The sequence below is a fragment of the Struthio camelus genome, chromosome 14, assembly GCF_040807025.1.
Source record: "Struthio camelus isolate bStrCam1 chromosome 14, bStrCam1.hap1, whole genome shotgun sequence".
Classification (NCBI taxonomy): Eukaryota; Metazoa; Chordata; class Aves; order Struthioniformes; family Struthionidae; genus Struthio; species Struthio camelus.
Genome location: NC_090955.1, coordinates 20679108 through 20707049, shown reverse-complemented (window position 1 = coordinate 20707049; position 27942 = coordinate 20679108). Strand labels below are relative to the sequence as shown.

Sequence of the window (27942 nt, the reverse complement as noted above, 5' to 3'; positions counted from 1 at the left end):
CCAGGTCTTAAACCAATTTCCTAGGACCGCTCAGTGAAACACAAGCACGTACGGACCTATTTAAAAACACATTCTCATAGCAAGACTGATGGTCCTGTGGCTAGAACAAGCACCAGAGACCAGGCTATGTTTCCTGACTGTCCCGCGGACTCCTAGCATTAACTCGAACACATGAATCACTTCCCTCAAAGACGCAGTTTCCCCCCTGCAGACGGAAGTAATCCGTATTTCCGTAGATATTTAATCTACCGGCGTTCGAACACCTACCGAAAGGGTTTTTGGACGTTTCCAGAGTAAAGTTATCTAGACAGATATTTACAGACTGAAACACAACTGCCAAGGGCTTCACCTGCCCCGGCGCCGCGTGGTGGGGGCGCTAAGCCGCCGGGGACCCTGCCGCCCTTAGTCAAGCTGCTCCCTCGTACTGGGATTTTTATCATCCAGAGGGAAAAAAGCAAACTGCAATTGATGGATTTTCAGCCGAGCCGAAGAGAGAGAGCAGTGGTGGCCTCAGGGCTGGCCGCTCCTGGCCAACACGTGAGCCGTCTTCAAGGGAAGCCGAGAGGCGGCTGCCGCTTCCCGGAGGCGACCCCGGCCCCCTCCCCGGCGGGCGCGGCTCCCCGGCAGCCGCCCTTCACCGCCTTCTCCTGGCCACCCGCGGCACGGCGCGGCTGAGCGCTCCCGGCACGGACCCGCCTCCGCCCGCCGCAGCGGCACGGGGTATTTTTGGAGCGCAGGGACGCGGCACCAGCGCATTTGACCCGCGACGGAAAAAGCCCTAGCGAGCGGGGAGGCAGCGCCTGACCGCGGCGGCCAGAGCCAAGCCCAGGACCCGAAGGGAGCGCTTGCTGCGGCAGGGCAAAGTATCCTGCCGCCGGCCCCGCACCGGTCCGGCAGGGCAGGCGGTGCACGCCAGTCGGCCCTGCCCAGGAGGAAGGGCAGCGCGGTGCGCGGCTGCCTCCGTCCCTTGCAACCAACCCCTGCGCTGCCGGACCGCGCTGCAGCGGGACCCGATGCGGCCCAGGCGCTTCTTGGCTTTGCCCGGTGAGAGGGTGAGTGACGAGGCCGGCGGCGGCGGGGCGCGGGGAGCAGGGCGGCGGCCCGCGAGCGCGGGGCGCGCTTACCTCGGCGGACACGCAGGAGCGCTCAGACAGGCGGCGGGAGCTGCGGCTCCTCAGCCCTCGCCCTCGGCCACGCCAGCCTCGCACGCGGCGGGAGCGCTGCGCGCAGGGAGGAAGGAGGGACTGCAAGGAGAAGGGGGGGAAAAAACCCCCCCCACACACACACAACTTCATTTTAACGACTCCTCCTAGGCGCTAATTAAGAGCACTTTGCAGAAGTTGCCTGCTCCCTACCCGATTCCTCCTAGTAAACACCTGGCAGCGCGGCTGCCTCCTCGGCCCCACGGCTCCGGCTGCCGGGCGGGGCCGCTGCGCTGCGGGGGCGCCTGCTCGGCCCGCAGCCCCCGGCGCGGTACCGCGGGTGCGCACAACCAGGCGGGAGCAAGCCGCACGCTGGCTGGCAATGTTCGTTCGTGATGAAGAGGGCAGCAATAAAAGTATGCCGAGTTCGGCCAGGTTTTTCCACAAGACCCTGGCGGCCCCGTGTGAGCGGGCGGCTGGCAGCGGCTGCCTGGCGGGCGCGCAGCCCGGCACATGTAGCAAGCGACATTGCTCGGAGCAGGAGTTCAGATGAAAGGGGGAGACAAACGGACTTGGGGAAAGCCCAGACTCTCTATACAGCTCCAGTGAAGAGGGTTAGTGGGAGTTTCTGTTCTATCCCTAAAATAGTCATGGTTTTATTTTATGCATTTTTCTTTTGGCAAACGAAAAGTATCCATGAAAGGAGTACCTGGCTGAGGAAGGGGGAGAATAAGGCAGAGAGTTGTTTCTAGAAAGGGGGAACGGGGGGGGAGTTCCCCATTTGTACAAATCTTCCTCTTCCTCTGCTCAAGTCGTTATTTCTTCCTTAAAACAAACTTACTTTTTCAGGTAGGGAAAAATTCTAGATGCATTTGTTCTCATATAGACATGGTAGCGTTTCTCAAATACGCAAAAATCTACCCCATCCTGAGGGTGAAGAATGGGAGAAGGTACAGTAGGGACATAACATGCTCTAGAGCCTATACTGTGAGCGATTCCTGATGTAGCCTCTCCGGCCTTTCCTTCACAGGCCCTGGGCAGGAATGATGGAGAGGAATTAGGCTTCCTAGATAAGCTGCCTCTAAACTGTTCACCTGCAAGGCATCAGGCTCTCTAGCTGTAAGAGAACTTGGGTTCCACTACTGCATGGGACTTGTGCTCCATTTTAGTCAACTGCTAAAATCCAACAATCAATGTTAAACCTGGTTGGAGAGGAGTGGGAAGTGGTCAAATTCAGCACACCAGATATGCATTAAAAAAGATAATGACAACTTTTAAGCATTAAGAGAGTTATTACTAAGATATTGAGGAACACATTACTGCAGTAAGTTTACTGTCTGTTTAAGAGACTGAGAGCGTAATCCTTATATTCCTATTGGAGACAAAGAAGAAATTGTTTTGTACGCTAATACATTTAGGTGAGCTAGGTTAAGCCTTTCACTAACTGAGGTTTACTTTGATTGTTTAACAGTACAAGGACAGGTAAGTTCTCACATTGACTAGGATTTTACACAGAAAGGTTTCTAGACAAATCTGTGTATTTTTGTGATGAAGTCTTGCTTATAGCCCAAAAGCACTGAGAGTTCACTTAGGCAAGTTCACTTCAGTGAATTGCTGAATAAATTTCTCATTGATCAAAACTTCTCTAGCCTTTTTTTAAAGGAAGATTCACAAAGGTCCAGGCTATTCATCTGAGTTTCTTTGACCTCAGAGGGTTCAGTCTGTTGTACTGAACCCCAAAGGGTTCAATAGTTAAAAGCTATTAGAAATGCTACTCTGCGGCCTAGATTGTTTTATAGATCCTAATAATTATTATGAAGGCATTTCATATTATGAATTACAGTATTAGCATGATTATAAGTTGATTGATGTTTACCCTGACCAGAAACTAGTTCTAAGGAGAGAGCGTTGAGTTGTGGTTTCTGTTGTTGTTTTGTTTTTGGTTTTTTTTGAGAAATAGCAATGTTGGATTCTTCAATATGTATACTAAGAGCTTAGAGAGAAGAGGTAGTATCTTGATGGATGTGATCTGGATCCTAAGAAATCCTGCTTTGTTGTTGTTACTTCACTTTTCTTGTTATAAAACAAAAGCAAGCTGACTCCACGTTTCTAGCATTTCCTCCTCAGAATTCAGAGAAATTAATAATAGATGGGTTTGTCAGACTTTAGAAGTGGTTAATACATCCCCTATCAAACAATGAAGCTTCCTTTATGTAAATCCAGTTGTTTCCAAGCCAATAATGTGCAGAGCAAATAGCAGAGAGAATATCAGTATGCAGCCTCAGCGTTTAAAGCACTAACAGCTTTTTTTTTTTTTTTTAAACACACATTCCTTTTTTGGCTCTCCAACAATGATTCACCGAGTTACTTGAAGAGAAACAGATGAGATAGATCTCATTGTTTGAGCAGTAATATTTAAAAATGAGTGTGTTGTAGTTGTGATGCAGAAATATTAAAAAAAAATACAGCTAGATTTACTGTAGGACAAAGATTGGAATAAAAAGTAACGCAAGATAGAATCAAAAAACTATGAAGATTCTAGGCTATCCTTGCCTGAAATATGTCCTGTGTTTTAGCAAGTTGGAGAATCCAGTTACATAATAGATTCCCAGGGAAAATTCACCACTGTGGCAACTCAGCTTTAGAGACAGGACAGCACTGGGAAATTCCCCTCATTTGTAAAAGCTTTTACAGCTAGTCACTTTGCCTACGTGACAGCCTTGTTACTGTACCAAAGTACAAAGGAATTTCATCTGTAAGAACAGTTGCTAAATTATTTAGCTCTTAAAGCAAAAAGCCCCTTTTTAAAGACAGGTAATGGAAAAGAGAATACTTGGAAGATGAGACTTCTTCAGCTTTTTGCAGTACTTAAATTGTGTATAAAAAGTGCTTAAATACCAGTTTGTCAAGAGATCACATTGATATAGATCTTTATGCTGAACTAGACTATTACAGCAGCAGTAGGAGGAGGAGGAGGGCAAATAATATCTGGAAGCTTTAAGATGATCGTCATGATGGGAGCTTACCCAAATCTTTGGGGAAAAAAACCCAAACTCATCCATATATGGGAACTATAAGAACAAGACTGGTCTTTTTGTCATGGGAAAAATACCCTGACATTTAAAAATACTTTGGGAAGCAGACTGAGCCACTGAAACACTGGAAGAGTTTTATATGATTCTGAGCTTACTTTTTAAAGCTCAGTACTTTCTTTGGAATGAGCCTGTTTTCCCTTAGGTCTTTTGGTTTTCATGCTCATACAGGTCCATATTGGTCTTGATCTTGGTATCTAGCTTCCTGTCTTGGCCTGGCCTCTTCATCTTTAGAGTAATGCATTACTATAGCATTAAATCACATGTTCCTCTCTGCAACTTAATTAGGACATGCATCAGTTTTATACTGGTACAATTAAATACTACTATTGCCAGTAGTATTGCCATCAGTTTTCTAGTCACAAGAAGGTTTCTCTACACAGAAAGGCATTTTAAATATATAATGAGCTTCACTTTGGGGGTATGTCACCTTATTTATATAGCGAGGGAGAACTTACCTACTTCCTTTTTTGAAAGAGGATTTGATATTTTGCAACGTATTATGTATTAATTATGTGCACACTTCCTCAGACTAACACATATTTGTATTTTGGATATGCCTACCAACCATCGCGTTCCTAGGTTTAATTTTTTGTTTTTTTGTACGCTGCAGGCAATACATAGCACATACTTCTGGACTCGCATACAGTTCTCAGCATCATATCTATGTGAACCATATTGCAGAAGTCACAGTTTTTGTTTTCTGGGGAAAATAAATAATCAAGTTTATTATAACAGATGAAGAACATGGAGGTACAGGAACACATAGCGAGATCAAAACACAATAAAGATTTTCTGAGGACAGACTCCACTTTCTCAAGGAAGAGAGCTTTGACAGAGCTCTAGTTATGCTAATGACAGCAAGAACCTCCACAGTAGTATTTCTACTATCAGCATGAGCCTAGACTTCAACAGCACCTGGCTGTGTTTGGCTTGGTCAAGAACAGAAACTATAAGACCTGAGAAAAGGACCCCAAGTTAGTATCATTTTAGGCTAAATAACTGGTTTAGACTGGATTTATTTCAGAATTTCTTTTACAAGATGTTTCTTGTAAACAAGCCATAAGCAATAAGTAAATCATGCTTTCCATGTCAAACAGCCTCAGATCAACATCCTTGTGCATACACAACTGAAAGAGATAAATACCTCACACTTTCAGTTGCTTGAGAGTAAATCTGCATTGTACCATGAAGCCTCCAGCTCCCATTTTTACCAAATGAACTTGGTTTTGACAGGTTGTAATAATTTGCCAGGTCCCCCCTGCAGTCATGTGCATTCATAATAGAGAAGATCAACTGTACACTCTGTTGAAAGGTCAGTGACCACATTGCCATGTCAAAGGAACGCACTGGGACCAACTGAATTGCTCCAGTGTATGAGCAGCCCAAGCACGGTATTTTAAAATTGAAAGAGTACAAGATCAGCAAAGGTAAACGACTGTAACATTCTAATATGAACTGCTCACACAAGTTTTCTTAGTTGGAATGGCAAAGTTTAATATTATTTATCTACCAGCACTTTGTAATGACCTCTGAGAAATTTTTTTGTATTAAGGGCAGCATGTTTGTTGTCACTGCATAGAATAAAGAGCTAACTGTTCCATCCCCCACTCCCCAAAGCCCAACAGCAACATACACATTTAGTAGTCACCCAAGGCTCACAGGCTATGGAATGAGAGGCTCCATTAAGAGTAGGATCCATTTTAGTATTTTTAATCTAATGTAGAGCACAGTAAACCGTTAAGGGGGCAAAAGGTCAGGCCACCAAGAGAGAGACTACTTATTTGTGAAAGAGATGAGCCGTTTCACAAGCAGACATGGTACAGCAGCCTAATCAAGATATGAGCTCAGAGCATGCTGTGGCAACTTACAGATCAATACAGTTTCCCTGCACAGTTCTGTCCTTGTTATAAAAAGTTAGAGAAGTCAAGATGATGGTTCCATAAAGATAACCGGTTACCATGACTGTACATGAGAAAGAATGTATTATTCAGCCTAAAACATTAGCTTTTTAAGAAGGTTGTGGAGGTCTAAACTTCTTGATGGCAGATAGCTGAAACTGTAGGTAATTTCATTCTCAATAAAGTGAGCATCCCCAACCAAATAAAAGAAGCATAAAGAAGAGCAAATCAGAAAAAGCTGTGTTGATAGCAACATGCAGGATGCCAATCTGATTGATGCATGTGGCTGTAGAAGCAACTGTAGTGATTTTGTAAAAGCTAAGAAATAAAATATCAAGTTCAATCCATTCAAGCATCATCTACAAAGCCTTAAGCTGAACTTTCACTTATGTTTTTAAACCTCTTTCAGCCTCTGCCCAAGCATTCTCTTGCCATTTGAATGATCTCCTCAATCAATTTGAGTATTTCCTCAATGAAAGAAAAGCAGAAGTATTTATTTGCAGTCCTGACAGATTATACCCCAGTGTGCAGCTATAGGAATCAAAAAGGACAACAGCACAGTAGAACTACTGGACTAAAAAAAATATATATATATATGTGTGTGCGTGTGTGTATACACACACACGCACACACATATACATACACACACACAAATATTCTTACAGCTTTTCCTACATAAGCAAGTTACACATTCAGTATATTACACAATTATATCACAAATATTTTTTTCTTGAAAGGCTTCACAAAAGTTAGTAAAAAACTTAAAAATAGCCTTCACGATAGGCTCAGCATTTTGTCTTCTGGTTGTTCTTAAGGTCTGCTCACTATCTTTATAATATCACTGTCCAAGGCTGGAGGAATAAGCATAAATTTGAAGTCACAGACCAGGCACCAGGTAAGCAACACCATTCATGTATAACAGGGCAGACGTGATGACCTTTTTCTAGTCCCTTTGCAATACTGCATTAAGCAGTCCCCCAGTCACTGCTCTAAGCATGAGAGAATCATGCACATTCAGAACAGAAGTGGATACACAACTTCAAGGAGCCTCCACTTGTTGTGGTTTCAAATGAATTGCCATGTGCACTTGCTCCAAACTTTCAGACGGCTTGCCTGTCCATTCCTAGGGATACTTTTGTAAAGATATTTTAAGAGCATGGAAGTAATCCCATTATTTCTTCTATTCCACTTTGCTCTTGATCTAGTACTATACAACTTATTCACTGCGTTATTTAGAAAAGTGATTGAACCAGGAGAAAAAGAGCAGAGCAATTATAGCTATAGAAGTAACTGATCATTATTACTACTATAGTAATAATAGATAATTCACTCTTTGGAAATGCAACTGTGGAGAAGACTCCAGAAACAGTCTGCTTGCCTTTGCCCTCCCCAGGCATAGTACCCCTGCCAGTCACCACTGGATACAAGAAATCTGCGCCGTTTTGCAAGGTGTCCAACTCCTCAAATCAGTACTCAGATCACCACTTCTGAACTCTTAGTAATTTTGTCTGTCCATTCTAAGCTGTAAAGCAGCTTCTGCGTCTGCTTCTGTGCAGCTGCAGTTGTGTCCATCTGCTGTTTTAGTTCTGGTCTCATTTTTCTCCAGGACAGTGTTTACATCAAGATCCACTGAAAAGCCTCTGCAACCAGATATATACAACACAAGATTACGCAGAACTAGACAGCCAGATGTCCAAATCAGTTGGTTAAAAGTTTCTACACACAAAAGAAAAGTCACAATTTAAACATGGAATGAAATATTTACAGGTCGCTTTAGGTTGTTGGTTCACATAATAAAAGATTCACTTTTCACTCTTATTGGCCTGAAGAAAAAAGAATGTATATTGGGGGAGGAATTTAGGAAGATTAATAAGATTTGAGTGGCCAAACACTGAGGCATCAGATTATGCAGTCTTCTCATTTCAAAATAAAAGAAGCACTCAAGTATAGATGCACTCCAGTCTTTTCTCAATGTAGACACTTTTTTGAAAAGACCTGATCCTTTTTTAGACTGAGACAGTAGGTCATCTAAACGGTAACAGCAGGCAGGTTATCAAGTCCCTCATTTGCTATTTAGCAAGAATACTCTTGGAATACTGACATGCATTGCCTAGGGATTATTATGAGAAAAATAGGTGTTTTAGAAGGGATTAAGAGCAGAGATCTTTTAACATAGAGGAGTGTTTCCAAGCATTGCTGTGTTTAGTGGTCAGCTGACAGCCTTGTTCACCTACAGCTCTTTCAGAAGTCTCCAGGAAGCAGCCCGTAGACTACTTACTTATTCTGTATATAGGCAGATATTCAGCAGTGATTTATTCAAAACGAGCATACTGGAGAATTACTGAGCTGTTAAAATAGGTGATGCATTTTCTGCTGTCAGATGAGTACTATTTTAAGAGCCTTCCATGGCAGCAAAACTCCAATGTATGTCTACCATCTTCCCTTCTGCAGAGTCACACCCCAAAAGCACTTAATTTACAAAGGATTTGTTTGTTTTTCAATAGTTATTCATTTCTTAACCCTACTTGAAAAGTTTGACTCTTGAAGGCAAAAACGTATAGGCCATAACCTCAGCTGCTGCTGCCAGTAGCTTGAGGTCATGCCAACCGGAGATACTGGATACTGCAGGCATAAAACAGGACATAAGGACTGTTTTTTCCCCAAAGATGACCGTAGGTCAAGTGCTGGACATGCACTCAGTGAGTAGCATAAGTTCAATTGTTCCTAGTCTGCTTTGTAACTCAGCTAGCTCTATCGTTCTGCACTCCCCATCCGTTCGGTCCGAAGACACAAAATTTAATTACATTCCATAAGACTAATAACAAGCTCTCTCTCTCTGCAGATATCCTGTAATATTCTTGCGTAGATTAGAAAGATGATTAGCAGTTGGGGGGCAAAGAGGGGGAAACACGTACAGAAGAGCATCTGTGCTATTTTTCATGCTTTTATGTTATCCAAGGCAGGGGGGGAAATAATTATCAAGATTCATATTTGTGTTATGTATCCTGTGGATAAGAAGCCAGTGATAACACCTATGCTAGGGGAGCCAAGTAACAGAAACGTATTCCACAGCATTTATCTCTCCATGAAGATCAGACAGGCTGCTACAACCAAGTATACATTTAAAGGAAGTTGGTGCATCTCTATGCAACGCTCAGTTTAGATGAGGCAAGTCAGTCAGTGATCTATGTGACAATTGCCGTTTTTTGCAATTACTTGGAAAATACTAAAATTCAGAATACCATTGGCTATTATGGCCAAGGCTCCAAGATCAAATGATAGACCATTTCCTTCCAGCAGGGCTGGATCCCAACCTAACCTCTCACCATGCGGCCCCAGCATGTAGCACACACCCCAGTTTAGCATCCTCTCCTCCAGTTCAGGGGTCCTGAATTGCATGTCAAATGGGGAGTCTGTCCAGCTCAATGCATCAGGAAGAACAGGAGAGAAGCCACATTATTACATGACAAATGCATATGAAGTAGTGGTCAAAACAAGGATGCTAAGGTTGCGGGCATCAAACAAGAGAAGTGACTTGCATGCAGAATACAAAATTTGACCGATCCCCTCCTTCCCCCATGCACGTTTTCGAAGTATGATTACGTGATTACTTTTCTGTTTGGAGAAGGCCTCATATGCCTCCTTTTCCCTTTACCACCTTTAAAAAGCCATAAAAAAAAAAAAAACTTCAGGTACAGCCAGTGTTGTGAATAGACCTTTGGCCCCATAGCTTCTTATTCACCTGCATGGGTTCTTTTACTGTTTTCAGTTAGAAGCTAATTTGAGAGGTATAATTTCCCCTCCTTAACACTGTCCTATCTTCATCTTTGGCTCCAAGATCAGTTAAGAATGTACATATTTGTGTTAATATGATTATCACAGACCCAGAAGGGCCCTTTGAAATAGCTTCAGAGAGTAAAACTGAGACTTTGTTAGAAGCAATTTACAAACCCACCATCCCTACCTCTGGTGCTAGGCTGCAGTCTTTCAGGCAGGGATTGTCTGGAGAGCACGCAGATGAGACATACCAAGAGGAGGAAAGCCATAAGCATCACTTAATCTTAACATCTTCAGCATCACAAATAACAGTATTCTTCAAGCAGATTTGTAACTAAGCACATTGTATTTTCTTGATTAAAACCAGCGGGAAGTTTGCATAAAATGATATAGGAGGTCACTACAAACAGTCTGAGAAATACGGCCATTTTGGTCTCAACCTTCAAGAATTTTCTTATTCTTTCCTTAAATGTCCTTTTTTAACCCCACCTCATCCCCTTCTAGGTAGTAAGCAACACCATGTAGCAACAACACTAAGTATTAAAACTTAATTTTGAAAAATATTTAGACTAATACCAATTCTAGGCTCATTCTCTAGGAATCTACAATCGCTAGAATAGAAGGATTTTAAGTCCCAATATGGTAACTGTCATACAATTTTGTTTGAGACATCTAGACATTAATGCACTATTGCTCTGTTGCCTTTCTCCCTGCCGTTTCCACTAAATCTATGTTTTTTCTTGGCTTGCCCTTTATGCCCTTGAAAGTGTTATTTCTGAAATTCGATTAGCAAGTGGCTAAGCAAAAAAATTGATGTACATACAAACAAACAGTGCAATGCTGCATATGAAGGGATCTGAAGATACAGAATCACAGAATGGCCAAGGTTGGAAGGGACCTCTGGAGATCATCTAGTCCAACCCCCCCTGCTCAAGCAGGGTCCTCTAGAGCACATTGCCCAGGATTGTGTCCAGGCAATAAATATGGCACGCACAATGACATTACATAACTAGTTTTAGCTTAAGTCCACAATCACACATATATCGAGTGACTGCACTTCCTTCAGAGTCCTTCAAGGATTATCCTTGATCCTTTACTCTTAAGTAATTCAGCAGTAACTGGGAAGATGACAGTTTTCAGGTACTATAAGGTTTGGGAAAGAGACTTACACATAAGTATTTAGTAATAGGAAATGCATACAGAACAACTAACACAAGCAAACAGAAGTCTCTATATGCCAAAGTGCCAAACTGCATCAAAAACAAACAACCAAACCAGAAGCCACCAGAAGCCACAGTAGGAAACAGCAGGAGGGGGAAAAAAGAGAGTGAGAACTTGAGTCATGGCTTTCAATCAAATATACGTTAGCTTCCAGTGTAATTTTCTTCCTTTGCTTTCTTTGTCTTTCATCCAGGTATTTATCTAGTCCTTCTGGTCAGAAAGGGAAAGACAGAGAAACAAGAAAAAAAGATGTACGCTGCCACATAAGAGGCGGGGCAGCAAGATTATTTTCTTACTTGTCATGAGCGGTATTGATGCTGGATTACTACAACTCAGTCTGACATCCAGAGTTGACATGAGAAAAGGCAGGAAGCAATAAAGGACTGACAGGTACACTACTACATCAGACGTTTCAAGAGCCCTCTCTACGGCAACCCTCCATTTTCTTTTTGAAGAGTTAATCACAGCCAATAGAATATCCACAGAAGACACAAGAGATAAATAAGAAGTTCTCCATTCCAACAAGAGTCACTTGTAAGAGTTTGAGGCTCAAAAGTAAGGTATGCATTTTTAAACGCTAAGGAAAGTTAACCATTGGAATAACTTAACCACAGTTGTGACAAATTCACCATCCTGAACCGTTTTAACAATAGAAAGATCTAGTATCTATATACACAAAGATACAACATATATCATACTTCATAGATCAACTGTTTCAATGACACCCTAGGCCAGCTGATCGAGAGCATCACAAACATCTCTTCTAACCTAAGAGTTGCCCAGCATAGACTGAACATGGATTACTGAGTAGTTTATCTCCTGCAAAGTAGAGGGAAAAAACAAACAGACAAAAGCAACAACAGGTAAAGCTATAGGCAGCTATAATATAAAAGTAGTTCTTTTTTGTAATCATCAGTGAGAGCTTATGTATGCACTTCAGCAGGTACATAACGTAACTTCACATTGCTTTGGGTATTTCTTGCAGAGAAACAAGTCTTTGAGAGAAAAATGATTCAAACCTCAAATGTATTAATATTTTCAGTGCCTAAAGAATAAGACAAAACATCACTGGAAACAAATTAATTTCCTAACTCCAGCACGCTCAACATATGTCATCTGAAATAAAATCTTACTTTCTGCCTTAAATTTTGTCTGATGAACAAAAATTTTATTCTGGCCTAGACTTTCCTTGTCATAGCTGTAGTTGCTCTAAAATGTACCCATAAGAGATATCTTTCCATCTGTTTCTAGAAATGTATTCTCACTTAGTCAGGGCTTAATAGGCTGCACCTGCACTAACAAGTCAATAAGGCATCCACTTAATATGTCCCAGTAGATCCTTGTTTCTAAGAAGAACCTATCACCACAGTACAACAACAAACAGATCACAGTTGCTCATTTTGCTTGTAGAAGAAGCTTTTTAAAACAGTAAAAACTAAGCAAGGTATTTCACAATGAGATCAGGATTTAGGAATCCTAAAGAGCTATCCAAGATCTAAGGCTGATTGTTTTCTTTAAAATCTGTTCTGGATTAGTGGGTTTTGGCTCAGTGTAATGAGAGTTAAACCACCCAAATATTAAAACACATTTATTAAATATTATTATAGTTCCTCTTCTGGGAACTGAGTTACAGATAAGGAATTTAAAAAGTAGCTCCTGAACAGTGGTACACATACCACAAACGGTCCACAGCCATTACAAAATGTTATATAGCTTGATAAAGAGCAAGAAGCTGCTATTGCAAATCACAGTGCCTGTCATGATCACTAACTACTGGGAATATTTGGTACCATCACTACTAATGATGGTAGTAGGAAGTTTAAGAAGAAAGTTCTTAGACTACAGTCTTCCCTAGAGCGCAGAAGGGGTGAACACTGAATTTTGTAATATGGAGCAGGGCTTATTATTTTCTTCCATTGCACAAAGTTGTGTGGCAAAATGTTCCAATTCTACCCAAGAGTGGCAATCACGAACCAATTCAATCTAAGCTTGGTGAGCAAGGCTGATAGGAGGGCCAGAGTGCCAAATGCAGAGCAGTAGTAGAGGGCACTGACCAGTAATACATTTCAGCAACCAAATACAATTTATTCCCATGCTATTTTGTGTGTAGTCACCTTTGCTTCTTAGGAGAAGCTTACTGTTTTCTTTAGTACCATTCTGTTGACCTGTGTTGGAGAGGGAGATGTAGGCCCGCTGGAACTTGCTCCCGGAGGAAAGAGTGTGGGCACTGATGAGTGCAAGATGCATAGAGACTCCTGGAGTTGGAGGCTTTCTTTGGCCATTTAAAAGATTAAAAAACCCCACAGAATTCTCATCCCAAACATAGATCCGCATGGGCTAGCAGTATATCTCATATGCTGCTAAATGCCTGTTATAATGTGCTGTAATGCAGAATTCTCCTTGATCTCAAGCAGAAACAGTAGATATTTATTACTGTGTGCAGTCCCAATCCAGTCAGTTATTAGATGCTATGGTGTAATTGGTCTTATTACAACAGACTGTGCCAGAAGGTCAAAGGCAAACTAAGTTGCTTGGCTGCATGAAACAGTTAAAAATTAAGTATTTAATTTCTAAAGCAATATTGCTTGTCTAGTGTGTCTGAATGGATATATATCCAAAGTTTGCACAGAAAAAAAAGTCTAGTAGTTAGGACATCGTTTGGGGACCCAAGGAGCCTCAGGTGCTTTTAGCAAAGCTCTAACATTCCTGTATGTTCAGCAGATCACTTTGACCTGTTTTTCATTTTCACTTCAAAATCGAATAGTACGTGACCAAGTCCCAGTGAAGTAGAGAAGATAAAATCCATAAGGTACTATGAACTGCTCAAATGCTGTGTTGACTATCAGGCAGAGAATGAATACTGAGTACCTGTTAGCATGGGCACTTGGAAAAGGGCAAATGCATTATCTAACATTTTTCCAGTTCTTAGCATTCTGAAGTGATCTGCACTTTCTTCTGCACATCATTCTTGTTTTCTATAGACTTGAAAGCGTAACGCTTGATGCTCTCACTCTTCTTTATCAGCAAAGTAAGCCAAACTTTGCATTTAATACAAGTCCAAGAGTAGAAGAAGAAAAGCTGAAAAACTAAGCCTCCTGTGCTCTTAGGAGCAGAAGTATTCCTAAAGCCAGACCAAATTCTGCAGATCAGTTCCTAAATCCTACCCTGTATCACTGCAGCAGTGCTAAAGGGAAAGTTTGTGAGGCAGCTGACTTTTAATTTGCCTGCTCTATGCTTAAGCTTTATCCTGCTCTATGATTTATTCCATAAGCAATTCATAAATAACTGAGTAGAGCTGTCTAATCAGATACACTTAGTGGCTGATATTCTTTCAGTTGAAGACTCAGTTAAAGTTGTCTTCTCTCTTTTTATTTTGCCATAAATTTAAATGAAAATATGCAGCGAAGATCACTAATTTCTTTGTGAAGTCCCTGAGGCAATTAACATCAACTTCTTGACTTGACCATACCCTATATATTTAACTCCAGTGGAGAGTTTACAGTGATAGCTGTGGAAAGACAATGACAGACTGGGATATAACCGTTTCCTGTCACCATACATGTTGGTTTAAGACACATGGAATAATTTCTGTTCTCTTTATCAAACAGGAGATGCTTGAAGGATGAATATAAATCCTCTCTGATCTTTTAACATCTGTGACTAGCTGTCATACATGACAGAACTGAAAGCTATGCAGAACACAGAATTACAGAACCCAGCTCTTGAGCTCATACATCACAGAATATGTATTTCCTATGCCTATGCACCCCACTGATACCTACCACACACCTCTTCTTTATAACAACAGACTCTTATAAGTAAAGCTTATGGAAAAAAGGAATTTGATCTCTTGTAAGGGAGAACACAAACATTTCAGCTTCAACCAGTGATTACTGGAATAAGAAAGAGATAAAGCTAGCATAAGTTAACATAAAATAAAGCATTGCACTGTGATATTTTGACCATGTTTGGAATAACAAGGATAAGAAATCCACTACGTATCTTTCAGTTTTAGTTATGTAAATATTGTGAGCAAATATGTGGAAAGGTCTCAATTTCCTTCCTTTTTAAGAGATTTAGCAGAACTTAAAACTTAGACAAGCACTATAAGAGAAAAATGCGTAAGATATGTATCACCCTCACAGTTGATTTTCTCATGTATCTTGGAGATAGGATTGCTCAGCTGATCATATGCTCCAAGACTTAAAATATTATTAGTGCTTTTTTGGACTCTAGATCAACTCATCATCAGGTTAGCTGTTGGGAAACAGAAGATATCAGGAGGAGTATCTGTATACTTCTGCTATCTTCTGATATCTAGAGAATTTCTAGATTAGGGAATAGCAGTAGCTATCCAACTCTGAAAACATGCTTCTCTTTCTCCTAAATTCCTTCACTTTCTTTTCCTTTCTATCCTCTCCCCTTTCATCACCAATGTTTGAGATACTATGCTTGTGTTAGAACATGGTAGAAATAACATTTTACAATTAAGGCCTATGAGCTCAACATATAACCTCTATCTTCATGAGCAAACTATTCATATACAGTTGTTTCGCTAGGCAGACCAAGTCAGCATAAAGCTATGTGCCGCTGGTATCTGTACAAATGAAATCTGCCACTCTTTGATAACACCTGCAAAACAGTATGTAGAAATGAATGTCGCTAGAATACAAGCCTTACTGGACAAATGTTTATGTCATGGTGTGTGTTTACTAGCTTGTCCATTTTCTGTACTGCAGTACATGTTAATTTTTTTTAATTAAGCAATGTACATATCAATCTTTATCTCCAATAGAAAGTAAAAAGGAAATGAGAACTGAGGGAAAAATACTGAGAAAAGAGAATACTGAAGAATGGCTTAATAAAGATGAGCTAGGAATCACATTTTTATTGAAATATGGTACATACTCAGATCTAGGCGTATTTAATATGTACTTTCATTCTGAAGTCTCTATGCATGACTTATACCGAACTTCTATGCAAATAAAAATAGCTCATTTATTCAAGATGAACAACAACAAAAAGTTTTGTAGGCATAAGGTAAAGGTTTTGCTACCTGTCCAGCCTCGCCTCCACTTATTTCCAGTTTCACTTCGAGTTTTGATATCCAGTTAAATTTCCACTTCAGTGCAGCAAACAGCAATAGCAAGCATGCAGGAGTGAGGTAGCTTGAAAGCTCAAAGTTATTGGAGGATTGTTCTTGCATATATTTCTTCGATACCTGAACCATTCCTAAGCTAATAATCTTCAGTCTAAATGACCATATATTTATATACATTTGAGAGGTTGCAAGGTGCTTATTCATCCTCAAAAATCCTGTTATTTTCCTTGAACTTTTATTAATTTGTATTTGAAATAAAATAGGGTTGCCATCTTTAAATGTTTACAATCTTCTAAGCCTAAACTGGGTAGAAAGAGATTACTCATTACCTATAATTTGAACTGCCGCCTACAGATGAAAACATAGGCACTGGCTACAACCTTAGGAGTAATTTGAAAGTCTCTGTATCAGCTAGATACATATACTGGCTGTAATCTTTTTATTGATTGGAATACCTTGTCACTTGACACTAGTACGAATAATTCCCTACTACTGGTGGATAATTAAACCCAACTGCTGTATTCTTAAACTATTAGATATACTTTGCAAATCTTCACTGGCTTGTTTAGAAATATTTATAACAAAACATGTTCATTTTCTTTTTATTAACCAACTTTGAACTGGTTTGCCAATATATAGTTTATGTTATGGTTCCTGATCAGCTATGTATTTAAGGAGATATAGGAAGTTCAGGCATTAAGAACTTTAATTTCTTCTCCAGATTCCAGGGTTAGAATTATGAGGAACCCCAGGAGACACCTCTGTAAACAGTTTTGGACTGGTTCATGGAAATCGCTCCTGTACTTTCCATAGAACAGCTATAACATTTCACATTTTAAATTAGCCACTTGTAAAATGTTGTAGTTTTTTTTTTTATTGAAGAAAGCCCTAAAAGGGAAGGTATTAAGCTGAAGCACAGATTAGTTTTATTAGTTTTATTTTAGTACTGCAGCGATTGACCATATTTCTTTTCTTTTTCATAGTTCCTGAAATAAAAATCACAAAGAAATCCAGCACCATTTCATCCAGGATTGTTAACCAAGAGCGAATTTCCAAGACCTGGGCATCTTCTCTGATTTTTGCTCTGTGCTCGTGTGCAAAAGATGTCAGAAAACACAACGGAGAACTCAACTGTCCCTTATCCAGCTCCTCTAGGTTTGTTCCTGGGTAGCATTTCACTGATTACTGTTGTCATGAATATATTAGTACTATATGCTGTGAAAACTGAAAAGAAGCTGCAAACAGTAGGCAACCTATACATTGTGAGCCTCTCTATTGCAGATCTTATAGTTGGTGCAGCTGTTATGCCACTGAATATTGTTTATCTCCTAAGTCCCGTGTGGCCCCTGGGCATACCAGCCTGTTTGTTCTGGCTGTCAATGGATTATGTGGCTAGTACTGCATCCATCTTCAATCTCTTCATATTGTGCATAGACCGTTACCGTTCAGTTCAGCAACCACTGAGTTATCTCAAGTATAGAACAAAATTGAGAGCATCCCTAATGATTTTGGGGGCTTGGCTGCTGTCTTTCATGTGGGTCATCCCAATTCTAGGCTGGCATGTTTTTGCTAATAAAGGGAGAAGGAAAGTGAAGGAAAACAAGTGTGAAACTGAATTTTCTGAAGTCACCTGGTTTAAACTGTTGACAGCCATTGTCAATTTCTACCTGCCCTCTATCATCATGCTATGGCTCTACTTTAAAATATTCAGGACTGTCCGAAGACATTGTCAGCACCGAGAGCTCATCAATGGATCATTTCGGTCTTTGTCAGAAAATAAAAGCATACATCATAGTAAGACAAAGGATGAGCAAAAGATTTGCCCCGAAAAGCAAATCTTAGATGAGAATGCTCCTCTCGAAGACCACCAGAACTCCCCTCAGCCCAAAAATATGGAGGCAAGGCTTCATTTAGGCAATACCAACAAATCTTCAAAGGTTTTTGTTAGCAGGAGCGGCAGCAAAGTTTTCAAATGGAGCTGTTTCCCTCTCACCACTGCCCAGTCTAAGCCAAGCCTGGATAAAGCAGGAAAGAAGTATGTGTGTGCTACAGAGGGCAATCAGAATGAAGAGGAGCCATGCTCACAGGACAGTGACTTGAGCAGTGCATCAGTCGACCAGACTTCTGCACAGAAGGTTCCCTGTAGAAATGACTCTAATCCTAACTCTGAAAGAGCCTGCAGTCCTCAGGGAACAACTGAGGACAATGATTTCACAAGACTTACTTATCTGAAGAAAATGTGGCAAAGACTGCATACCCATTCCAAAAGGCACATTCAAGGGCTGCACATGAACAGGGAGAGGAAAGCTGCTAGGCAGTTAGGGGTCATAATGGCAGCCTTTATTTTGTGCTGGATTCCCTATTTTGTAGTATATATGATAATCCCTGGTCATGAACAATTTTTCCAGTTACACATGTGCACTATATGGCTTGGCTATGTAAACTCCACTTTAAATCCATTCCTCTATCCTCTTTGTAATGCAAATTTCAAGAAGACATTCAAAAAGATCCTTCACATTCACTGACAGTTTATCTTTGGACTGATTTTTTTGAGCAAAAAAAGAGTTTGTAAGTTCAACCAAACAAAATATTCCAGTTTCAAAGGCAAACACTATGGATATGGATAAAGTAGGTGGCTTTGGAAAACTGTAATTTACAAACAAGTGTTTGTAAAAGTGCGAAACAGGCATATAGATTTAACGTATTTGAAGAGGAACTAATTCAGATCAGGAATACTTAAAACTCGGGGCCAGTCTCAGAACTGTTGCACTACTGCACACACTTGACAGTTTGAGATTTCCTCTTTCATCATGTAGAACAAAAACTGAAAATATTAATAGAGATCTTAAGTGATTATGAAATATTCAGCTGTGGAAAAGGAAGAACTAGAATATGGTTTCTGTGATTGGCCAAATGATTATGTTTTTCCTTTTTAACTTACTGCTTTAAATATGGGAACACATTGCTTGTGAGGAGAGATCTCTTGCAAAAGGAGATATGTTACATAGACAAAAAAGAAGCTTCAACTGTTTGAGACAATCTACCCTATTTATTCATAACTTCCTCCAATTCATACACTTTTTTGAAATGTCAAGTCATATTGTAATATACTCTACCTCTTCGATATCATGCTTCCTTTATTTACACCAGTATCTGTTAACTTCAATGAAAAAAACAGAATTTTTATGTCCTAGATATTTTACTAAGACTTCCCAAAGTCAACATACTATCACTGTCTATTCAAGAAGGGTATGTTGTTGTTACTAAACTTGCTGTATGTAGTAGGTTACGGACAGCATTTTTTTTTTCTTTCTACAAGCAGGCAAATAATCTAAGCATGCAGTAACAAACTAATTCATCCTTATCTTATAATAGGCAAACTCTTCTTAGTATAACAAGGCAAACTCATCAGCTTGCAAAACAGGACATAAAATATATAAAGTACGTTTACCTTTTCTATACTTTATATTTAATTGCATCTTATAAATCATGATGTAAATGCTGCTACATATTTCAGGAGTCACACAGAATCATGGGATAGTTTATGTTGGAAGGGACCTCAGGAAGTCATCTAGTACAACCTACCGCTGAAAGCAGGGTTAACTGACATTAGATCAGGTTGCTCAGGGCCTTGTCCACAAATCTAATAGCATGCACCTGCGGAGAGCTTCACTCGGAAAAGCTGGAAGGCAGCCTTGACTGAGAGGTTTGCAGCAAAGGTTGATGCTACCAGTTTTGAGAATTCACTTGCTCAGCCATTAGTTTAACTCCTTCTAAGGACAAACAGTAATAAATACTCAAAAGTAGACATGCTCTGTCATACAGTAGGAATCAATCACCACTCTGTAAGTGCAGTTAGGTATAGTTTTCTTCCCAACCAAAGGAAAAGAACATAGCTCTTTAGCAAGAGAGTACCCAGTGGCATATGTCAAATGGACTAGCTCTTCAGCAAGTGTACAACTTACCAGTACCATTACACCAAAATCAAAGGCATATACAGATTGAGAAGGGGAAAGGAAATTTGAGGCAGAAGAGATCTGTGGGGCCTAGTATTAGTTGACTATCTCAACACCAGGTACCACCATGTTTGTGGCACAACAACAAAGCATTCCTGTTCTTCTGTGATGGAACCAAGTGAAAGAAACCTTTTGAGCAGACACTGTGGAGTTTCTGACCTTTGGGGCAACACTGCTATGATACTCCCTTTATGCTGTTTCTTTTAACAAGAAATACCAGGACCAGAAAACTTCAACAGCCAAAGACACACACACACACATACATATATATATATATATATATATATATATAAAATGGTGAGTTTATGTAAGCTTTTCCATACATTTGGGAAAAGAACAGTAGTGAGACATCTTAAAGGTTCAATGTAAAAATAATGTCCTTCCACTGTCATTCTGTCATGTGGATGAATTTACCACTTCCAGAATGAAATAAGTATATCCTTGTTTCTGAAATTGCTCAGTTAAGTTAATAACAAAGATCTGATGGAACTGAAACCCTTTTAACTGAGTACTGTCAAGAGTTTGGTGGGATGACTTGAAAAGATGTTCTGTGTAACATATTACATCAGAAAGAAAAAACGGTCATTTAATATTTGGAGGAGATACTCTGAATTCTGTGTTCTTACTTTATGATCTTGAGCTGCTTAGAGACTCTCTGTCCCACATGTGCCTCTTCCGTAGTGACTATGACATGATGTGACACTTAGGATAACATTTGCATGATGCTCATAAATTCTGAATATAATATGCTAAGTGAACTTTGGATATAATATGCAAAGTACTATAATCCTCTGTCAGTTTTCCATCTTTGAATTAAACACCTGAATGTCACTAGCTATATTTAAAGAATTCAATATTAAATGAAGCCCTAATATCTTTGCTTTTTAATAAATGGATACTTTGATGTTTGGAAAATACGTGTTGCAGGAATAAACTTAAATTCAGTCTATTTGAGGGTATCGCAGTTCAGAGATTACTTGATTTTGGTTTCAAGTAGTATGTAGGAATAACTGCAATTAGGGAACTCTAATCTAGAAAATATATGGCAAAATACAGGGAAAGAATATGGAAGCGGCAAAATTCATTCAGGAATTAAGACAACTTTTTCACAGCAGGAGCAGCACCTGCACAAGCAGCAAAAAACACCTTCTCTTGGAACCTTTTGACTAAGGCAGCCTCTATTGAAACATATTCTCTAATTCAAGAGCCTCTCAGAAACAATTGCTCAGATTCACAGCTATTCTGCTCTTTCCCTTGTGATACAGAGGAGCAATTCTAGCCAAAAGGGACTGTAATTTAGGTGGGTCTTGGTCTTGAGGAAATAAAGAAGCAGCATACTAATTCAGCCACAGTTACCAGTTTACACTGCTTAAACATGCTCATCTAGGGGCTACTTTAAGTTATCAAGAGTTCTGTCCTCTTGATTATGACTGTTGCCCTTTTGGACTTTAAAAAATATTAATATATGAAACAGCAATCAAAACAAAATCACTGAAAATTGGTTTCAAATGATGACTCTCATTACAAAGACTATATCCGGTATGGCTGAAGAACATTTTAACACAGAATAGTTAAACCTAGGCAAATAAAGCTGCCTGAACTTTTTCTATCTTCTTTCATTTTTGTTCATAATCTCAGTGTAACTGTGGCAATAATAAAGGCAGGGAAAGTTGTTATAGTAAGCTCCTCTGATGCGATACATGTAGGTAATAATAAAATGGAAAATGAGATACTGCCTATTTTAAACTTCCAATTAACAAGGTATGTAACAGGCTTTACTGATATGTTTTACTGGCATAGGCATTCCAGATGGCTTTGAATGTAAGTAAGTGAAGCAGAGAAAGATAAATTAAGGTCAGGAACAGAGAAGCTTAGTACAACGTGGGGCCAAGCCTCAAGAGAATATTCCAGGTGCAGTTTCCTGTAAAATATCTTCAGTGTTTTCTGGTTAATAAATGAGGTCAGAGGTCTCACAACTTCAAAAGAACAAAACAGATTTCTTGGAATATGCTACTTTCTTTAAGGTGTGGTGAAAACAACCAACCCCACTTTTAAGAGGCAGAAAAATATGTTCTTACAATTTTTTGTGTCAATGGTGACATCTAGTGGGCAATAAGAATTCGGGGCTTCTACATCAAATATTGTGTTATCATACAAGTTTATTAAAAGAGGGGGGCAATTAGCAAATGGGTGCAATCTATTACATGTTCTTTTTCCATATTATTTTTAGGAAATACTGCACTCAATAAAGGAATTATTAGTGTTGGAGCACATTAGATTTGCTGCTGAAGCATATCTTCTGGCTTAATTCTGTCATCCAAAAAGACTCCCTTACATACTGTCAGAGATTTTGTGATACAAACTATAGCACAGTAAATAAAAACGACTAGGAGATTCACTTTAAAAGTGTATTTGTTATCCTAAATCACTAACACAGTAGTACCACAAACACCTCTGGACAGTACTAGTAGAGTAGGCCTTTATTTCTGCAGATTGCTGTCTCTCTCCAAGAGCACAGAGGATGCTAGAGGACTAGCCTCCTAATTTAGCTAGATGGATTAAGTTCCTAAAGATGTGGTGTAAGAACACACTGGAAACTTTGTATCCATGCATTCCCTCCACCAGAATGAGAATCACTCCATTTGGAACTCCCACTTCATTTTAAATGCTATGTTTATGTATTTACTTTTGTTTATTCATTGTTATTAAGCAAAATGGCAAAATGATTAATATTCATGAAATTATTTGTCTTTTAAAGAATTAGAAGGGGAAAAACACAGCTAACATTAATACTGTGAGTGAAATAGCTCATGAAGATAGTTTATACTCCTGATACCCCAAAGATTTGTTCCTTGTTTTTACAAAGCCTGTCTTCTAGCTGATTTTATATATATATATATATATATATACACACACACACATACATACACACACATATACACAGACTTCTGTTTGCTTATAGAAAGATCTCACAAGGTAAACTATACCTGCAACAATCAATCAACTCCAGCATGAATCTCAGATTAGCATTGATTTGGTATAGCCACTTTCCTGTAGATTCCACACACAGAGAGAACTGTGACTGAAGCTGTCTCTCTTACATTTAAGACTCTTCACCGGGGGATGGTCATCTATATAGCAGCAGTTTCATGCGAAATCTCACCTTTATTTCCCAGGTCAGCTAGTCTGTATAAAAATGACCATCCAAGAAAACAAGCCTACCAGATACATCTCCCGTTTCCCCAAAACTACACTGTTGTGTAGAAATTTGATTCCTAGGGGCTGATTTCTTTTCAGGTGTGAAATAAATAATTGAGATAATATGAGGATATGGGCTCACAGAAGAACGTCCCCTCTGCTGTGCACTGGTATTATTTCTAATGACCTATGTTACATGCTTACTATACAGCACATTATGAAACTGAAACTCTTCAAATACTAACAATCTAAGATTATAGTACGTATTATGGAGACTAGGTAACTTCCATCAAGCTATTTTGGTGGGATGCCATCAATGTTTCCTTTATAGTTCATGTAAAAAAAAAAAAAAAAGAATACAAAGACCAACAAGTATTCTATCAGACTGAGATACAAGAAAAACTTTTATCTTTTCCAGCCTTAAGAAAATGGACTGGAGCACCAGGTTATGACATATCCAACAGAAAAAAGGTATTACCAATATTGATAAAGTGAGTGGCATGTGGAATAAGAAACTGTAGAATTTTACAGATGTAATGCAGCTAGATTCAAGGTAGGGTATTTACAGTAACCTTCCCAAAGTTCATTACAATTTGTTTTATTTGTGAGATTCCTATAAGGTCTACTTGGCCCATGCTCCACAACAAGGTCCTCTATCCAAGTATTAAGACTAAAATAGCATAACTAGCAACACTGCAAATTTTCCTCTGACACTGCCTGAACAATTGTCTTTAAAGTCAAGGTTAGATAACAACAATTGCTGTCTAACGTTAACTGACCTTAGCTGACCAAATAAGCATGTATTCATGCTTATTTGACTTGTGGCTTTTCCTCTGAGGCTTACTTGCAGTTTTGTTGGCAGCTTCTGTAATATGGATGTTACTGCAGCCCTGCATGTTCCAGAATAGGAGGCTGCTCTGGTAAATGTATGTTCTCTGTTTATGTAAATGAAATAAACTAGGTAAAGAGATATTGCTTGTTTTGTTCCTGCATCGTAGATCTATAAAAATCAAGCGTGGGGTCATTGAAAAAATTAGATTGGAAGGGAACTGTGGAAGCCATTTAGTCCAACCTGCTACTCAAAGCAGGGCTAACATCAAAGTTAGATCATATTGCTCAGAGGCTTGTGCAGTCAAGTCTCCAGTGATGCAGATTGCATAGTCTCTCAAGGAGCTTATTCCAGTATTTGACTAGTCTCATGTTGAAAATTTTTCTCCCTATACTCATTTGTAATTTTCCCTGTTGCAACATATGCTCACTGCCTCTCCTCTTCTGTTCTGTATCTCTAAGAATTTGTCTCTGTCTTCTCTAGACTCCCACTTTAGGTTATGTAAAACTGCAATTAAATCCTCTTTAGCCTTCTTTACTCCAGGCTAAGCAACTCCAGCCCTCCAAGCCTCTCATATCATACGCTCCAGCCCCCTAACCATTATAGTAGCCCTCTGCTGGACTCCCCCCCCTCCCCCCCCCCGTTTGTGATCTCTCTCTTGTACTATGGGGGAGGAGAACGCAACACATGACACCAGATGCAGCCTCAGGACTGCTGAGTGCAGGGGAACACCCCCGCCCTGCCCCAGCCACGCTTTCCCTAACACGGCGGCAGTTAGCCCTCGTCGTCAGGGAGGGACACTGCTCACTCACGTCCAGCGGGCCTCCTCAGCAAAGCTGCTCCCTAGCAAGTCCCCGGCACAAACTGATGTGTGGGTGATGCACGGAGTCACTCTGTCCCAGGTGCAAGGCTTGTCATTTGTCTGTGTTGAACTTTACAAGGCTCCTATCAGCTCACTCCTCCAGGATGCTGAGATGCCTCACTGTAGTCCTGCCCTCCAGCATACCAACTGCTGCCCCCGGGTTGGGGTTGTCCATGAACCCGAGAAGGGCTCCACAGTCCAGGTGGTTGATGAAGATGTCAGGCAGTATCAGCACCAGTGGTGACCTCTGTGGAAGGCCCCTGTAACCAGCCACCTGTTGGGTTTTAACCTGCTGACCAACCTCTGTGCCCAACAGGCTCGACAGGTTTTCACTCAGGTTGTGGACAACGCATGCAATCCACCTCTCCTGCAGATTAGTTCTCTGACAGCTATCATGGAAGGTAACCGTAAAGATTTCTGGGATGGTGCATATGTCATATTAGGGATCAAGCAACTATAAAAATATTGGTGACAACTGTAGTACTAAATACCAGTCATCCTAACCAGGTCGATGATCTTTCTGTATAGAAAATCTGCCGTACCTTGCATTTTACATGATCATCTTCAGTATTTTAGCTTACAAAATACAGTTTAATAAAGTCCGTGAATACTTTATGAGGACATCAGGACCGTTTGCTTTTGTTCAGCCCTGTGCATCTTGTGTAGATTCATGCAGCAAGAGGAAAAGGCAGTTTTTAGACCACATCGCTTCACTTTCCGTTGGTGACATGAGCTGTAAAACCGAAGTACTTTACACCTGTCTATTCATACAGTCGTTGCAGCGAATGCAACCAAGAGGGCATAGAAAGGAGCAACGGCTTCCACACGGCTCCGGCTCTCGGAGGCAGGGACGGGTGGGGCTGGGCTGCACCGCAGTCCGCCATCAGCGGCCGGGCCCCAGCCCCGGGAGCGGAGACGGGCGCGGAAACCTCGGCTAACGGGGGCGCCTGGGCAAGGCGCGCACCTACCGCCCCCGGCAGCTGGCAGCCGCCAACACTGACAGGACCGGACCGGACCGGATCGGATCGGACCAGCCCCAACCGCCGCCTACTCCAACCGCCGCTGCGAACCACCGCCCCGCGGCGCGTGCGCAAACGGCCGCCCCGCCTCGCGCAGGCCCCGCGATCACGTGACCAAAGGAGCATCGCCGTCGTCTTGGAGTTAGCGCTCCCCCTGCAGCCCGGTGGGATGACGTCAGGCAATGACGGAAGTAAACAGCGGCGGAGCGGGTGAGCGGCCGTGCGCGCGCGCGCGGACGGCGGTTGGCGGCTCTGGAGGGCGAGCGGGAAGGAGCGAAGGAAGGAAGGACGGACTGAAGGAGCGACAGCCTGGCCTGGCCGGTCCGCCCGCCCGCCCGCCTTTCGCTCGGCCCCAAACGCCCGCGGTCTTCGCGCTCCCGGTGCCGGCTCCCCCGCCCCGCTTCTCGCGGGCGGTGTGTCCGGGGGCCGCTGGGCCCCGGGCGGCCGCCCCGGCCCGGTGCGAGAGCCGCCGCCGCCGCCTGTGGCGCGGCCGGTGCCGAGCGGAGGTGAGGAGCGAGCGGGGCCGGCGGGCCCCGCGGCGGGGCCGTGCTCCGGGGGGCTTCGTCGGCGCGGCGCGCAGGTGGGCGCCGGCGGTCGCCGCGGGAGGCCGAGCGGTGCTGGGGAAGGCGGCGCCGGTGGCGTCGCCAGGTTAACGGCCGTGCGCCTGCAGCCCGAGCGCCACGGGCGGGGCAGGGGCCGCGCTGCGGCGGGCGGCGCGGGGGCCTGTCCCGCCTCGCCAGCCTGAGGCGCGCGGAGGGGCCGCTTCTCCATGACTCCCCCCGCCCTCCATTTTCCGGTCTTAAGCTCTTTTAGGAGTGACTGTTCCCCTCCACAGCAGTGGTGAAACTGCGTCTGGAGTCGTTATTCCCGTCGCTCCTGCCCGGTACAAGGCAGAGATCGTAAACTGGAGGGAGTCCAGCACAGGGTCACAAAAAATGAGGCCTTCCTGGGTCGACTGTGTTATTAGAAATAGCGAAGACTTCCCTTGCCTAAAAAATAGGCTTGATAATGGACATCAGATGAACTTAGTGGCCTTCCAACCAGCAAGCTACTGTTCTGAAAATGTACTTTATGTAGTGTTCAGGAAATTCTGGTTTATTTCCCCAACTGGGTATAGAGAGATCTTCAAAAAAACTCTTGATTCTGTGGTCTGGAGTTGAGTTCTGTAGGAAATTAATTGTTAACAGATTTTAGGGGGTTATGTTAACTTAGTTTAAAATTTGTTCTAACTTCATGATAGTTTTAAAGGCCCTTTAATTGGTAATCACACTTTTAGAATGGATTAATTATGTGTGTCAAAGGGAAGACAAGCATTATTAAAAGGTCTTGTGTGCTGTTCATTTCTATTAATTATAGCCTAATATCTTTCTCCATTTAGATCGATTTTATATGCCTGCGTATTTAACAGTAAGTGCTATAAATGAGACTGGTAATAGTGTATTCCTATTTTTGGTTGTCCTTGCTGACTATGCAAGAATATTACTGTAACAGTAACTTAGGAATGTGTCTGGTCTAAGGCATATTGGTAACTTTTTTCACTTCAAGCACACTTTTCAAGTGGGTTCTTATGAAACTCAGGTTTTCTGTATATACAAATTTTGCTGTCTTTTTTCTTAATTCCTCATCTAATGAATGTGTAGCCGCTAATAGTATTAACAACAATATCTGTATGCAAGTTCTATGAAATACACATATTTCATCTTATATTTCAGTATGCTTGTGTTTGCTGCACAGATCTACCTTGGCTTATAGATCTTGCATTGCGAAAGCATGTAGGTGAATAT

The 27942-nt window shown here is 41.4% G+C and overlaps 2 protein-coding genes and 1 long non-coding RNA gene across 14 annotated transcripts in view; 2 read left to right on the top strand and 1 right to left on the bottom strand.

Annotated features, from left to right (window-relative positions):
* The window catches only part of LOC104152687 (uncharacterized), a 162930-nt gene extending 136720 nt beyond the window's left edge, over positions 1-26210 (bottom strand). Inside the window, exon 1 of the long non-coding RNA XR_011144049.1 lies at positions 25090-26210. This is a non-coding gene — a long non-coding RNA (uncharacterized lncRNA). The remainder of the gene's footprint in view (positions 1-25089) is intronic.
* Positions 340-23145, top strand: HRH1 (histamine receptor H1). Of its 2 annotated transcripts, XM_068960348.1 has the most exons (3): positions 662-1052; positions 11327-11693; positions 17218-23145. In XM_068960348.1, exon 3 carries the CDS (start codon positions 17338-17340, stop codon positions 18757-18759), a length of 1422 nt encoding a protein of 473 aa, XP_068816449.1. In that variant the 5' UTR covers positions 662-1052; positions 11327-11693; positions 17218-17337; the 3' UTR covers positions 18760-23145. The 2 variants fall into 2 exon arrangements, with proteins under 2 accessions (XP_068816448.1, XP_068816449.1); XM_068960347.1 differs by lacking the exon at positions 11327-11693 and having other exon boundaries at positions 340-1052.
* Positions 26211-26257: 47 nt separating the features above from the next.
* Positions 26258-27942, top strand: part of ATG7 (autophagy related 7) — a 112070-nt gene continuing 110385 nt past the window's right edge. For 5 of the 11 annotated variants that reach the window (XR_011144026.1, XR_011144029.1, XR_011144027.1 and 2 more), the window contains exon 1: positions 26285-26368. The gene's annotated coding sequence lies outside the window, so the exon portion shown is untranslated. Of the gene's footprint in view, positions 26739-27481; positions 27566-27942 lie in introns of those variants that run through there. The other 6 variants (XM_068960329.1, XM_068960327.1, XM_068960328.1 and 3 more) reach the window with 6 other exon arrangements.